This window comes from Carassius carassius, chromosome 26 (genome assembly GCF_963082965.1).
Source record: "Carassius carassius chromosome 26, fCarCar2.1, whole genome shotgun sequence".
NCBI lineage: Eukaryota > Metazoa > Chordata > Actinopteri > Cypriniformes > Cyprinidae > Carassius > Carassius carassius.
In genome coordinates this window covers 20923970-20940501 of record NC_081780.1, presented here as the reverse complement: position 1 = coordinate 20940501, position 16532 = coordinate 20923970, and the positions used below count along the sequence as shown (strand labels likewise).

Sequence of the window (16532 nt, the reverse complement as noted above, 5' to 3'; positions counted from 1 at the left end):
ATCTCTTACAGCCCCATTCCTCATTTAATTTCAAGTATCCTCCGCAGAGCTCATTTCATTTTGAAAGGGTGTTCACATTTATGTGGACGCTCTTGAGGAATCACGATTATGGGTCCAATTCCCACAGATCCCTTCACATGAATAAGATCTGTGAGCAGCGTTTAGCTTCTCTGCATTCATTTCAGCAGAATGACAGCTGAGGAGAGGTGCAGTCTTACAGTATGAATGTAGCACCCCTCCTCCACTCTCATTCATGAATGCACTGGATCATTATATAACACTTGTGCTCTATTTAAAAGAGCCGTAGCAATGAAGATGAGCAGGAGACTCACGCGGTGCCCTTCAAGACGAGCGCTGGAGCCCTAGGGGCTGTTGGGTCAGACCGTTGGGTGCTATTATTAGCTGTGTGTCACACCATAACCAATGAAAATGGGAGTAAAACTGACAAATGTGTGTGTGTGTGTGCATTCATTGGTAATGTGCATTTATGTGTGTATGTGATGATTGCATCATGAAGCACACATTGGCCAGATTTACTGCACTGCACCATTCTGTATTTAATACAAAAGACATAATTTATCTCCTTTTCTACAACATATTCAAATCAGTTTCCAAAAGTCCTGTTAACACACAAAAAATCTGTTATCATATATATATATATATATATATATATATATATATATATATATATATATATATATATATATATATATATATATATTATAACAGGGTTTTTATTTTTTATTTTTTTATAATTCCTCATGCATTTTAGTCATCTCTGTCTGTTAAAGATAACTGACCAGCTGGACATAGTAACTAATTCAAATAAAAGGCATCTGTATGGGATGCAACTATCAGTTTTTGACCGGTGGCATATGAGAGGAATGTTCAGGAAACCTGTTTGAAAACAGTCATTATTGTTCAATACAATTCCATGTGGTGATAAGATGATGATATGAGAATACAATTTTTTTTTTTTAAGAAACTGTAGCATCAGTAGGATTCATTTAGTTCATTTATTTTAGAAGCACATTTCTGTTGGATACAACTCATTTGAATTATTAATGGTTTTATTTCAGTGTTGGCTCTGTAGCTGCACAAATATGATGAAATATAGATACAGCCTGATCAAGTCAAGTCAAGTCACCTTTATTTATATAGCGCTTTAAACATAATACATTGCATCAAAGCAACTGAACAACATTCATTAGGAAAACAGTGTCAATAATGCAAAATGACAGTTAAAGGCAATTCATCATTGAATTCAGTGATGTCATCTCTGCTCAGTTTAAATAGTGTCTGTGCAATCATTTGCAATCAAGTCAACAATATCACTGTAGATGAAGTGACCCCAACTAAGCAAGCCAGAGGCGACAGCGGCAAGGAAACGAAACTCCATCGGTGACAGAATGGAGAAAAAAAACCTTGGGAGAAACCAGGCTCAGTTGGGGGGCCAGTTCTCCTCTGACCAGACGAAACCAGTAGTTCAATTCCAGGCTGCAGCAAAGTCAGATTGTGCAGAAGAATCATCTGTTTCCTGTGGTCTTGTCCTGGTGATCATCTGAGACAAGGTCTTTACAGGGGATCTGTATCTGGGGCTCTAGTTGTCCTGGTCTCCGCTGTCTTTCAGGGATGTAGAGGTCCTTTCTAGGTGCTGATCCAGCATCTGGTCTGGATACGTACTGGATCCGGGTGACTGCAGTGACCCTCTGATCTGGACACAGACTGGATCTGGTGGCCACGGTGACCTCGGAACAAGAGAGAAAGAGACAAATATTAGCGTAGATGCCATTCTTCTAAATATGTAGCAAGTACATTGGGTGTTATGGGAAGTATTCCCGGTTTCGGTTTACCTAATTAATGCAGCCTAAAAAACCTTTAACGGATTTGGATATTAAAAGCATATTAGTATGTTATGTGTAAGCCAGGTTATAGAAATGGGTCTTTTATCTAGATTTAAGCTGCAAGAGTGTGTCTGCCTCCCGAACAATGTTAGGTAGGTTATTCCAGAGTTTAGGCGCCAAATAGGAAAAGGATCTGCCGCCCGCAGTTGATTTTGATATTCTAGGTATTATCAAATTGCCTGAGTTTTGAGAACGCAGCGGACGTGGAGGATTATAATGTAACAGGAGCTCATTCAAATACTGAGGTGCTAAACCAATATTTAAACTGATAAGCCTCATTTGTTTTAAATTGTATCTTACTAGGCCTAAAAAGCTTAAAAATGAAATAAAAATATGAAATTGCCCCATATATTCAATTTATTCTGACTAAAATGATGTAAAGTCAAATCACATAATTGTGAATCAAAGCTCAAAAGAATTAACTTTGCAGAAGAACCTGAAGGCAGAATTAAATAGATCTGGATACAAGACTCAATTGCAAAATTCTGGTAAAAAATCTGTATTTGAGTTTGTCGAATCAAGTCTGATGGAACGAGTGCTTTTTAATAAGAAATTCATATTGACAGAAAATATGGGTCTATATATGGACCACGTTGAATATATTCAGACATATTTGCACACTATCTGCAGACTGGCTCTGACTTTCAGAAAATAGTGTATTGACTCCTCCAGACAAAAATCTGGGGTGTATTCCAGTCTTTATTCTTACAGTCATTACCTCTAATGACTGTTCAGTTAGTAAGCAGAAGTTTCTCAGGTTCTTTTAACCAGTTTTGGAAGGTATGGCATTGCCTTCTCTTCCTGTGACTACAAAATACAAAGAGAACATAATTAATTGTGTGTACAATTAAAAGTCAAACATAGTACAGTCATGCCCTCCTTGTCTTTACCAGGGGTCACCAATTAGATGTAATAGTCTGGATGGAACCAGGCTGGGGTCCAGAGACAATGGTGCACTATTTTACCATTTCAAATGCTGTAAAGATGACTTGATTAAATGTAGGAGATTAGACAAAAGTAGTATTCAAACAGATTTATTGCATACATTCTGTATGTTTATGATTCAAATATAGATAGATAGATAGATAGATAGATAGATTACCTCAGGTATACAACATACTCTCTATCACAACATCAAAATTACTGTACACCATACATTTATATCATCAACTAGACACTAAATTCATCACCCTGCTGAGTAAGAAGACTAGACAGAGGACATTACTGGACATTTTAGCAGACTATGTATTTTACTCAATAAATGGCTTATGATTCAATACAATAGCAGGAAGAACATGACAGCAGACAACAGTTAGTACAAGAACTACTCATACTGGACACATCAGACACCTTTGTACAGTTATAACAAAGTGCTAAGGCTCTTCAGATGTACACCAGCTGCACTACACACACACACAGTATGAAAACAGGCGATCTGATGCGTTTGTAGCTCAACATCATGTTCTAATCAGATGTGACACATCATCCTCACTATCTCTGCTTGTTTTTTAGTTTGAAAGTGACGTGACATACAGCCAAGTATGGTGACCTATACTCAGAATTCATGCTCTGCATTTAACCCAGTCCAAAGTGCACCCACACAGCAGTGAACACACACACCGTGAACACACAACCAGAGCCATTTATGCTGCGGTGCCCAGGGAGCAGTTGGGGGTTCGGTGCCTTGCTCAAGGGCACATCAGTCATGGTATTGAAGGTGGGAGAGAGCGCTGTACATTCACTCCCCACACCTACAATTCAGGTTGGCCCAAGACTCGAACACGCAACCTTTGGGTTAGGACTCCGAATGGGTTTATGCTAATGCATTCTGTTGCCATTTTAGTTTATGTCTATTCTGCAAGCTCCTGAAAACTAGTTATGTATTGATTTAACATTTAAGTACAAGTTAAACGGAATCAACATAATTTATGGCATGATGTTTATATATATATATATAAAAATCTAGTCTAAGGTAAGAAAATTTGTAATGGATGTGAATGGGGAATATTTTTGGAAGACTTAAAAGCAAAAAAAAAAAAAGTAAAGCTTAGAATTTTATTGCTGTAGGCTTGTAATTTTTAGTTCTGTAGGGTTTAAAGTCTACATAGCAGAATTAAATATAACTTTACAAATATGTTTTTTAACACTAAAATCATGTCTGCACTATTGAATCAGTGATTTTTTTTTTCTTTTTCTTTTTTTTACATTTTTGGATAGGTCTTGTTTATAAGTGCCTTACTGTAACCCAAAAGTTGTGTGTGGTAATCAACATTATGCCACAAGTGCTGTCAACTGTACTGAACCTGTATATTACTTTAACTGCAAAAAAAAAAAAAAGTTTATGAATGAACAGATTATTTTCTGTTGCACGAATGCCAAAATGTTGATGTGAAGAGTCTTTATACTGGGCATTGCTGAAAAATTGAAACATGGGGATCAGTCCTTTAGAAACACAGGATGTTACATGAGCCTATATAAAGAATATTATAATCCCAGGAAGACTTTTAGTGCAATACATTCATGTTACAAAAGGAATCAGTGACATCATAACCTCAAAATTCATGCTCTAGAATGGATAGACATTTCAGTTTCTTTCACTGATGATATGATACATGATATAAGGCACTAGTAAAGAATATATTTACATGAACAACCAGTTAACATCATGTGCAAAGCAACAGTGATACTTCGGTCATTGTATTCATATGATTTATGATGCATTATTGCTTACTATGCACAAACAACAGACACATACGGTACTAAACTGTGCAACACTTTGCCTGTTTTATAACTTCTCACAATGGTTATAAATACATGATCAGCTTATGTAATGGATTGCTTGAGAAAATATTTCCCTGCTTTGAATATATACCACTCCATTTAAAAGGTGGTATTAAAGGAACATGTCAGAAATGCACATACAGTTGCGCTTCTTGCTTAGGCAACAGTTTAGTTACATGTAGCAGACAGTCAGCGGAGATGTAATGGAACATCTATGATCTATCTAGAAATCACATGTGTGGGCATCAGGGATGTGTAGGGAATGATATGAGCAGTATGAACGGAGTGCCACATTTGAATAGTCAATACATGTGTAAATGTGTGATACTCTGCAAAACTGGTAACGCATGAACGTCAGCAGCAACCATGACCACAAGATAGAGCAGACAGGGCTAATTGTGATTTATTTTTTCTACCTGCCATTTTCATTTTAGAGACATCAGATTTACAAGATGACCAAATTACAGTCTAAGAGCTTAGTTCAAAGTAACAGCACTTCTTAATAAAAGTTATCTTTTTCCTCTTATTCCCTTGTTATTCCCTTAAATTACTAGAAGAATAACAAAGTGGAGTAAACTGTTTTAAAGTGTTTAGGATTAGACTGAAATAATATGATAACAAATACCAGTTTGAAGCAAGACTTTGAACAGCTAAATATCTGGAAGCTACTGACACTGAAAGCCTTGCAGGTTAAAAATGGTTGCACCTACTCTTACGCAATATATATTAGTTGAAAAGGAAGTTGAATTCAGCAGCTAGTGGTTAACTTTTTATGTTTGAAGAAATGTCTATTTTAAAATCTAAAAAGCCATACAATTCCTGTTTCTTACACTTTAAAAAATGTTGGCTTAATTTCAACCCAGCATTAGGTAAAATATGGACAAACTCAGCGACTGGGTAGTTTTGACCCAGTGGTTGGGTTATTTCCCAGAAGGTTGAGTTAAACATTTAATCAAACCGCTGGGTCAAAACACCCCAAATGTTGGGTTTGTCCATATTTTACCTAGCGCTGGGTTGTATTCAACTCACAGCCATAACAAAATCCCATCTGGTAACTGCCAGTGGCAGTGTTTGAATTCATTCACTTTAGTTCAGTCAACAACTTGGCCTTTTATGTCCAAAGAAATCAATTAAATAACCCCAAATCCAAAAAAAAAAAAATGGTCACAGCAGATTTTTCTGAATGTATGTGGAATAAGTGACCCTTTGGTTTATTTGTGAAAGTTGTTTCTGCCGTCCCATACCCTGCAGTCTTTCATGTAGATCATTAGTTTAATAATAAAAACTTTTCTTGTTTTGCGTGATACATTCATACTATTGATTACTCAAATCTGTAAGCAAATGTTTGTATCACAGCTCATATCAGGTCTAATGATTGGGCAGCAGCCAACATGAAAACCATTTGAAAACACATGATTAAAGCCCTGCAATTTATATTGACATGATCATTTTAACACACTGTGTCTGTGCCCAATAGAAATGATGGACCAAGCATAATGATTAATAATTCATAAATGAATTGCTCTGGGTCTGTGCTCCTGCAATATTTGACACAATTTCTGTAATGTCATTGAAAAATACAACTGTATCACTGTATTTCAAACGTTTATATAAACTGTATGGTAGGCCTGCAACAAAACTTGAATTTGTAGAACTTTGAGTGATGACTCAAATGAATCAGTGATTTAATTCATTGAAATAAACTGTCCATTTATATGAATCAATGTCAGCCAATACTGCTCTGTCCGTCCTATTTTTAAACAATGGTAATGTCCAATTTAGATGAAGAAAACAGGTGATACATGTTTATTTATCAAAACTAGGTTGTAAATGAAATGAAAGAGGGAAAATAATGGCAATGTGAAGAAATTATTATGAAGCATCTTGCTTTCACATGGAAGACCTCAAAGTAGCAGAGTTTTTTGATACACAGAGATGACAAAATGATTAACTGGATGTTGGACATTCATTTGACATGATGCAGATATTCATACAGTATGCATGTGAAGTCAGAATTTCAGGAATTGAAATGGATACATGTATGCTTATGAACAAACCTTAACGAAATAATTATTTAAATAGGAACATTATATGTAATATATACATTTCATCTAGGAAAATCTACTGTCGTACAATCATCTCTTAAGTATCATCATTAGCATATAAACTCATTGCAATTTCCCACATTTTAGCCTATAAAATCTATTTATAGATTTCAATTCTTAGGCCTATATATCTCTATATTTAGAAAGCAGGGAAAATACATTTCAATCTCTTATTTATTCTGTTGTGAGGTATGGTGCCCGGGAGGTGGCATGTTAGGTTCACTTAGTTTTGTTGTGGCCATGACATAACTCGTGGGAACGTCATGTTGTCGAGTTAACAACATCCTTATGTCGTGACCTCTAGATGCTATGTTGAGGGCCACAAGTTTAATGCGTAAATAAACCTGTGTGTCCATAGCAACCCGGAATTATAATTTTTTTTTATTAACATTTAATTGAATATTTTTATATTATTATTATTACATTAACTTAGAGCTATATGTTTATATTTATTGTTGTATATGCTAATTATGGTAGTATTTGCTACCCTACCATATATTTTGCAAATAAACGTCTAACTGTTATGCCAATACAGTTTAGACTTTTTGATTGTATTTATGCCCATGTGTGATGATAAATGAAACTACATGAATGATTAAATCCTCAACAAAACACTACAGTATTTATAATTATTGTCTATTTAGCAGAAATAAAATGAAATATATGTTCAATTTAAACTGCATTCCAGCAAAAATTCCAGTCAGCATAATCAAAGCTTTACTGGCATGTCGAGCATTTACAGTAAGCTATTATATACAAAAGTATGCAGAACGTTAAGTAAAGATTGAACAAAGGGGGAAAATTAATATAAACGTATATAAAAATACAACCAATAATAATAGGCTAATAATAATAATATACAAATTATATTATATATTATATTATTGGAGAAATATGATCAGTTAATGGACTACCAAGACTGTAGGATGGATAAAAATGTTTTATAATATGCACTTTATGTAACATTTATTTATGATAAACTTAATTTGAATACTGACTATCACATGTAATACAGCCCCAGTAGCCAAGGCCAATGGTTAATATGATAATTTAATAATGTAATGATTTCTATAATAAGTTATATAATTTCTTTATTCAAAATAAAATATTAATTAATCCATCTCTGATAATCTCTGATAATAATAAACTCGCTGCCACGCAAAAAATATGTCGATCCCTCAATTAAGAAGTCTTTGAGAAATGGATGTTGTTCCCTCAACATAGCATCTCGAGGCCGCGACATAAAGATGTTGTTACCCATGAGTTAATATGGCGTTCCCATAAATTAATACCTTGTGGCCACGACATATTATCGCATTCCCACGAGTTAGTATCACGTTCCCACTACAAAACTAAGTGAACCGGCCATGGCACCTACCGGGTACCCATAGTGGGGAATGTTGGAATGAGTTTTTACTTGCCAGGTTTACATTATTGTAATGACTTTTTGGATTGAATGATTGCCCAAAACCACAATGGACAAAGTCAGGACAACACACATCCAACAATGATGTGGGGAAACATAACATGCTGTATGCTTAAGCTGTTTCCATAAATAAGGCTTGTGAACAGTTTGACATAACTCAACACAGTGAGGTAAACACACAGTAAAACAGCCAATCAGGACATTGAGGTAGATGCTTTCACTGATGAGTGATTATGAAACTTTATCAATAATCATAAAAGAAATAAAGACACAAACTTGCAGCAACCTTTGCGTTTCAGTATTTGTACTGCATAAAGTATTACAGGAGGAAATCATGACAGAATTTCTACATGTATACACATTTCCTTGAAACAAAAAAGAAAGATAATGTAAAATGATTTAGCAAAATTTTAAAAAGCTAGAAAAATAACCTTTCACCAGTTTAACCGATTCCGTTTTTATATAAAAGCTATGATACTTTAAAAAAATAGATATTTAACAATGTTAACCTCAACAGTCAAGTAGTTTGTTGTCATTGATAGTTGTTCCCACTTAAAATGACTACTGAGTTTGTTGAAAAACAAAACAAACAAAAAAACTTAAATTAACATAATAATCAAGATTTATTCCTTTCCCAACTTTCCATGCATGCCATAATATGTTTTGGTATAGCACATGATCTGTAATGTTTAAATGTGACATACTGCTGGTCTGAAGACAAATATTCACGTGGACATAGTCACACACACCTGTCCCAGTAGCATGTTGTTGTTTTAAGGGCACATAAACATCAAGATGCATCCCACAAATTGTTTGTGCATGTACTTTGTGATTTCAAGTAAATAGTTTCTACCTCATCTTCTTCATCTTCACCACATTGTCCTATTTCCTCATGGTTAGATTCCACATTTGACAATATGATTCCTTTTGAGACACTGTGCGTAATTCCTTTGATAGCAACAAGTGAATGTGGTTTAAATGAAGTTTGTTTTATTCCATGTAGTGCTGCTCTGGTGAAGGTTCATACCGTCCTTGACGATATTGTGCTGCATGTATACTGTATGCAGATCTGAAGGACAGGAAGTCCAGTTTCATGACTGTACCTGTAAACAAAGAGAGTAAAGAACTATTACCCATTGCATATTAAAAGATGTTAAAAGCTATTATTTTATTGTGTATATTAGCATGACTGGAACATCCAGAAGCCACGACCAGAGCTACTGATTTTAGAGTACATTAGATAAACAGGCTATATAGAAAGAGTTCATACATTATACGTTAAGACATAGTTTCCCAAAAGGGGGTTCCCATACTGTAAAATAAAAAATAAACTATTTCAGCTGGTATCATGGTCTGTTTTTTGTTTTGTTGGTGTTATTTGCCGTATAAAACTTTAGACATGCAAAATCGATTTTACAATCGATTCAATGAACACTCGTCACTCAAATCAAACAGGATTGCTGGTTGCTGAAGCCACGCCTACCAAGCGCGATGGCTGTGACAGCAGTGGCAATTCACCTGTCACTCAAGTGGCCACGCCCTTAATTATGCAGAACTTTAAGGCTTAATATAATTTAAACGGATGAGTTATAAAAGCATTCACCCCCCGCACAGTTGTCATGAAGGGCAAAGTTACCTATATAGACCAAAATCATTTTTTGCACCAGGCTGAAAACATGTTTTTTTCTGCTGTGAATTTGGGCATTTTAACATGGGGAGTCTATGGGATTGACTCTCTTTTGCAGCCAGCCTCAAGCGGCCAGTCGATGAATTGCAGTTTTAGTCACTTCCTTATTGGCTTCACTTGAGAGAGCAGGTTGCCGCTTGGTTGAAGACCCAGTCAGTGACGTAACAATATGCTAATTTGTTTAAATTCATACCGACGTCATCACCATCACAAAAATTTACTTTTTTTTTACATTGAAACTTGAAAAAAAAAAAATAGACCGACCTAACGACCCTTTTTTTTTTTTTTTTTAAATGACTGTTACTGCAAACCAAAATATTTTTAAGGATGGCCTAAGAATTGAATTCTAAACTGACTTAAGCTGGATAATGACACTATTTTTACAGCAACATAAACATCATGACACTGATTGGCTAATGCACTCCATCCTTTTTGTGCTATTATATTGCTGATATTACAAATTATTGACAATTCTTTTTTTTTTTTGCTTCTTTCATTAATCTTTTAAACTGTAAATTGTCTCTGATTATGAAGCACTGTTATATTTTCATGCTCCAAAACATAAATTAAATTAAATATTTAAAAGAATAGTAACATGTAAAAACTCATACAGGTTTGGAATGAGTAAATAATGACAGAATATTAATTTTTGGGGTGAACTATCCCTATGAACTATCCCTAGCTGAATCAGTTTAAAGGGATGGTTGATTGCGATTTCACTTTTTTAATGTTAGTTAGTGTGCAATGTTTCTGTTTGAACATAAGTTCAATGCAAACGGAGATATTGTCTAGAGATAGGTCTTTAATGCCTACAAAAAATAATAATCGAGGCATTGATAGAAGGGACAAAGCGGTGTGTAATAAAGGTAAATTATGTGAAAAGAATGTGTTTGTTAAAAAACAAAGCATGAACATATGTTAGACTGCACCCCATAAACACAATAAAGCCAAGAAAGAAAAAAAAACAGTCAACCACCCCTTTAAGAATTTGAATCATTCAATGGAAACCCTAACTAGACTGTCTTAGGAATATCAACACTGTGCTGCCGTGCAACCATGTAAATATCCTCCCTGTGAAAGCCAGAGCTAAAGCCTTGCTGTTTCATTTTCACTGCACCAACAACTGCAGCAAGCCGCAAAGTCACACTGACCTATTCAACCCCTGTGAGCTGTAACACAAGCCAATAGCACGAGTGCCACAAATGACAACAGCATTATGCAGTCGCTTTTATTGGATCTTGCTCAGCATATTTTCCAGCAGAAAAAAAAATTATTCAGATCCTTAGACAGAGTATGAAGGGACAATATTCCTGGGCCATTAGGAGATATATGAGAGCCACATTATTGCCACTGATCAACTGTAAGTGCCGAAGTTTCCTTGATTATTAAAGTATCCACAGCTTGAAATAACATGACCTTTGCAGAAGTGAACACAGCAGTCAAGTGTGTATGTAAAATCTATAACACACAATAAAATTTGACGTCGGGGGTATTTATACGTCACTCTTACTTTTGCTTTTTCTTTTTTTCATGCGACCAGACCAGCATTCCTTCATAAAACATTAAACACACATGGTCAGTGCAACACAAAGTGGGTCGGGAAATAACCCCCACTCTCTCCTCATGTAACCTGGCACAGCAGTCCAACAGAGTTAGGAATATGTATTTAATATAAGATTATTATTTATGCTTTGCACTGCTCTGTTTATCGAACAAGTTTAAGGATTCTGCAGTTGGACTGATGAGAATGTATATTTGTGTGTTCCCCAATGAATTCAGTGACTATTTATGATAACTGGATCCTACATTAACCTTTCATATCAGACAGATTTCAGCTATTACAGGTATATATGTTACATATTCAAGATGCAATTTTAGCTATTTGTTTTGCATTATCTTACTGTACATTGTAACATGATATAGTAACAGTTCCTCTGAATTTGTTACTCTGAAACAGTTATCTCAAAGAAGAGCTATTGTACACAGGCTCAAATTAATTATAAATTCTGGCTTTATCAGCAAACAATGTCATAAATCAGGACACATACCGCCCCCTAGTGTACACAAACAACACAGAAAGAAAGTCTACAATTTTATCTTGTAGTGTTGTTTTAGTATGAGATATTCTAGTTTTGTAATCTGCACACACACACACACACACACACACACACACATATATATATATATATATATATATATATATATATATATATATATATATATATATATATATATATATAAATTTACAAATCTTCTAAAATTCTTTGGACAAATATTTTAGGATTTATTAGGAGTGAAATTTTTGATCAGTGTGCATTGTTTTGGAAGAATGTGGTGCTAGCCTTTTTTGATTATGTTTCATCTAAAAGGGACACTTTTATTTAACAAGTCTGATCTTTCCACATTTCATTCCACAGAACCAAATATTCATATTCTGAAAGAAATTAAGCAATATGTCATATATAATTTAAACTGTCCAAGAATAAAAAATAAATAAAATAAAAAACGTATCTTCGCTTTGTGTGTGTAGGTGTGTCTGTGTGTGTATGCGTGTACTTGTTCATGCTATATTATGGAGACTTAATGTCCCCACAAGTATAGTAAAACCTAATATTTTTTATTTTTTGTGGGGACCGGCGTGCAGTCCCTGCGAGGGGGAAAAAAATATTACAAATATTTAATGATGTTTATCTGAAAGTATAACAGGTTTTCTGTAAGGGGTAGGTTTAGGGTTAGGTTAGGGGATAGAAAATATTGTTTGGACAGTATAAATGTATTTCATCTATGGAAAGTCCCCACAATACACAGAAACGTGTGTATGATTGACGTATTGACAAAACTTGTCAATATTTCCAGTTTATACTGTTTGTATATAGGCCTAAATGTACTGGGTTCATATATATTATTATTAGAAACAGAGCATAGTATAAATATTTCTCACAAATAGCTAATTCTGAGATAGCCTACTTTACAACACATACACAGTTATGTTTTTTAGGGTTGTGCAGTGTTACATACCTCTTCCTGTCTGAACTCTTCTTTCTAATGTGAAAATCCAATTTAAAAAAAAAACTTGATGTGGTGTGTCCGGAAATGTTTAGTTGTTTCCATTTTCAGTTAGTCAATTACTGACATTGCAGGCGTTGAGTGTCCTAGTCCAGCCAATAGACAGATGAGACTTTCCTTTCTCACAGTGACGTCATAATGAATCCCTTTTTGTGCTGAATTCATGATCCCCTCTCGATGCTGTTGCAGTGCAGAAATGAAGATGTCTCTCCATTGTTATGGATGTGGACTATATGGTGTTATATTTTTACTTGAATGAAGGGAACAATAATAGCCCAATGTCACCAGAACCGTCTGGAAAGTTGCTATGGAGACACATGTAGTATGTTAAAAGACTGCAGTTTCCACCGTTGTCCACTAGATAACGCTTGTGTATTTGAAAAAGAACTCGTGTCCAGATTTGAGCGCACACTGTTGAAATCGAGCCTCTCCTCATTCTTCCTCTACACATCTGTTGATAATATGAAGAAATGAAGAAGCTTCGTGTTGCTTATCAGTGTAAGCATATCCCTGAAGTGCTTCTCCATAGTTCGAATAATGTTAAGTAATTTTAAGATAACCTTTCAATACTAATGCAGTGACAAACTGAAAATGCTGTGTTCCTAAAATTACCTATCACAAAGCTGGTTTGCTCTTCTACTGATCGTCCTCAGAAAAAAAAAATAATAACTGTGATATGTATTTCTAAATTTAACGTTACATTATTGCAATAATAATATTTTAAATAAGCTGTAGCAAAACGTTTTTTTCCCAAAATGACCTTGCAGTTGAACTGCCCTAGCTAAAAAAAAATAAAATAAACGTAAAAAATAAATATAAAAAATTGCATGTTGGTCCTAGTATTTATTTCAAATAAGCAATTTGTATGTAAACGTCTGTATCGCACTGACACCATATTTCTGGAAAACTAACAGATCACGCGCCAACGAATTTGTGGACAAAGTTTAGTATACGGCTAAAGTGCTACAACAAGGATTTAATCGGGCTTGCTTATTTACAACATACGTACTATTTCTTTATCTTTTATTTCTTTTTTTTGCGCGTATACAACTACGTCTCGCGCCTCGATGATCTACAGTCACATTAATGGAAGAAAGTTCAAAAAACAATCGCACATCACGTCATAGTAAAATCCTCACAGATCTACTCAAGCCACAGCGCGAGGGATGAGGATGTACTCACAGAGAGAGGTGCGCTTCTTTGGGTTTATAATGGTCGGCGTTCTACATTCATACATCAGTAAGCTTCCCTGTGTATGCTTTATGGGGGCTGCAGTTGGTGTACTTGATTGAATCTCCATCCTCTGAATCCAAATAGTCTGATTTAGAAAGGGACGCTTTGCTGTCACTCCTTTTAAATTCACCAAACGAGGGCTGCTGCTGGCCACACGTCACATGCGTGTACTCCATCTGCTCCTCGTGCTCGGTCTCCCTGTGGTAGAAGTAATTGAAATTGGACACGATGACGGGCACTGGAAGCGCAATGGTGAGCACACCGGCGATGGCACATAAAGAGCCCACTATTTTGCCACCGATGGTGACTGGGCACATGTCCCCGTAGCCAACAGTTGTCATGGAAACCACTGCCCACCAGAAGGCATCGGGGATGCTGCTGAACCCCGAGTCGGGGTCGTCCGTCTCGGCGAAATACACGGCGCTGGAGAACAGAATAACTCCAATGAAAAGGAAGAATATGAGGAGACCCAGCTCTCGCATGCTCGCTTGCAGGGTCTTGCCCAAGATCTGAAGCCCCTTCGAGTGTCTGGAAAGCTTGAATATGCGGAACACCCGAACCAAGCGAATGACCCTCAGGATGGCCAGAGACATCGCCTGCTGGCCGTTACCCTGATGCTCGGCCAACTCCAGACCCAAGGTGATGAAGTAGGGGATAATAGCCACGATGTCGATTGTGTTCATGATATTCTTGAAGAAGGCGGGCTTGCTTGGGCACGCGAGGAACCTCACGAGCAATTCAAAAGAGAACCAGATTATACAAAGGGTCTCCACAATAAAGAAGGGGTCTGTGAATGGATTTGGCTTCTTTGAACTAGCAGTTCCATTGAGTGCGAGGTGCTCCTCGACCATTTTCCCGTCTTCCCTAAACTCTGGTAAAGTCTCCAAGCAAAATATGACAATTGATATCAAAATGACGAGCACCGAGACGATTGCGATGCCCCTCGCGGGTCCAGAGCTCTCGGGGTACTCGAACAGAAGCCAGACCTGTCTCTGAAACTCGTTTTCGGGCAAAGGTCGCTCTTCCTCCTTGATGAACCCCTCGTCCTCCCTAAAATTCTCAATGACTTCTTCTCCTAACTCGTAGAATTTGATCTCCTCCATAAAGATGTCCACGGGAACATTGACGGGTCTCCTCAGCCTGCCTCCAGACTGATAGTAGTAGAGGATGGCATCAAAGCTCGGTCGGTTCCTGTCGAAGAAGTACTCGTTCCTCAGAGGGTCGAAGAAGCGCATTCTTTTCCTGGGGTCACCGAGTAAGGTGGCGGGGAACTGCGCCAGTGTTTTTAGTTGGGTTTCGAAGCGCAAGCCGGAGATGTTGATAACCACCCGCTCGCAGCACTCCTGGTCTGCCCGTTCAGGGTCGTAAACATCTTGGGACAGGGCTGCCAATGCCACAGTCTCTTCGAGGTTCTCCCCGGGCACCACAGTCATGTTTGTCCCCTCAAAAGGGCGAGTCGGTTTCGTGCCCTGCTTCTCGCGCTGTTCGTGGAAGATAGTCAGGGCACTTGTGGAGCGGCGCGTGTCGCGTCACTTCGCGCGCATTTTACTCACGGAGGTTTCTCTACATTTCCTCCCCAAGCTGAGGCTGGCAGTCTGGTCGATTGGCTGTCACATTCACAGCATTTTAAGCAGCAATGCCCTCCCTCCCTCACTCTCTCGCTTTCTCCAAGCGCTATGGCAAGCCGTTGTAACATTTATTAGTTTAAACAACAAACAGAATGTTACAGGTGCTTTTTCATGAGTCTAATATTCTAGTATTCCAGTATTCTAAGTATTCCAATTAAGGTTAGGGGAGAGCAGGGGCGAAAGTACCATTTTTCAGAAAAACATCATTTTAAAAGGTAATGTTGTAGACAGAGATATGTTTCTGCTGTGGTCAGTAACTCATAAGTGTGGTCTATCAATACCAGGTGGTATTTTGTAGAAATGTAGAAAGGCTTCAGTATAATTTCAATGTGAACATATGTTGCACATTGTTACTTTTGACCCCATCGGTTGGGATGAAAGTAACACACAGGTGGGTTAAAAGTAACACAACAATATAAGCTAGATTTATTTTCTGTTACTCTTATTTTTATTAAGTATACCTGACTATGACCTTGTAAATATGTAACTGCAAACATATTCTGTCTTTTATTTTTGTAAAAAAAAATATTAAATTACATATTTATATTTTTATTTTAAATTTAAGTTTCATCAAATGTCTCAAAACCCGACTGTACAAACTTTATTTTTTTATTTTTTATTTTTTTATTTCAGTGTATTTTTATAAAACATTTTTTCAACAGAATGAACAATATAATAATTAAATTACATTGGCATAATATA

The 16532-nt window shown here is 36.5% G+C and overlaps 2 protein-coding genes across 5 annotated transcripts in view; both read right to left on the bottom strand.

The window, feature by feature from the left end:
• Positions 1-16532, bottom strand: part of LOC132106315 (uncharacterized) — a 329308-nt gene that overhangs the window by 229391 nt on the left and 83385 nt on the right. The window lies entirely within an intron of this gene.
• LOC132105958 (shaker-related potassium channel tsha2-like) lies at positions 1980-15787 on the bottom strand. Of its 4 annotated transcripts, XR_009424011.1 has the most exons (3): positions 14152-15787; positions 9070-9319; positions 1980-2711 (listed from the first exon to the last, which is right to left on the bottom strand). XR_009424011.1 is itself a non-coding variant. In XM_059511535.1 (2 exons), exon 1 carries the CDS (start codon positions 15633-15635, stop codon positions 14199-14201), a length of 1437 nt encoding a protein of 478 aa, XP_059367518.1. In that variant the 5' UTR covers positions 15636-15787; the 3' UTR covers positions 1980-2711; positions 14152-14198. The 4 variants fall into 4 exon arrangements, 2 of the variants coding, with proteins under 2 accessions (XP_059367518.1, XP_059367516.1); XM_059511535.1 differs by lacking the exon at positions 9070-9319; XR_009424012.1 differs by lacking the exons at positions 1980-2711; positions 14152-15787 and adding an exon at positions 12922-13194 and having other exon boundaries at positions 7736-9319.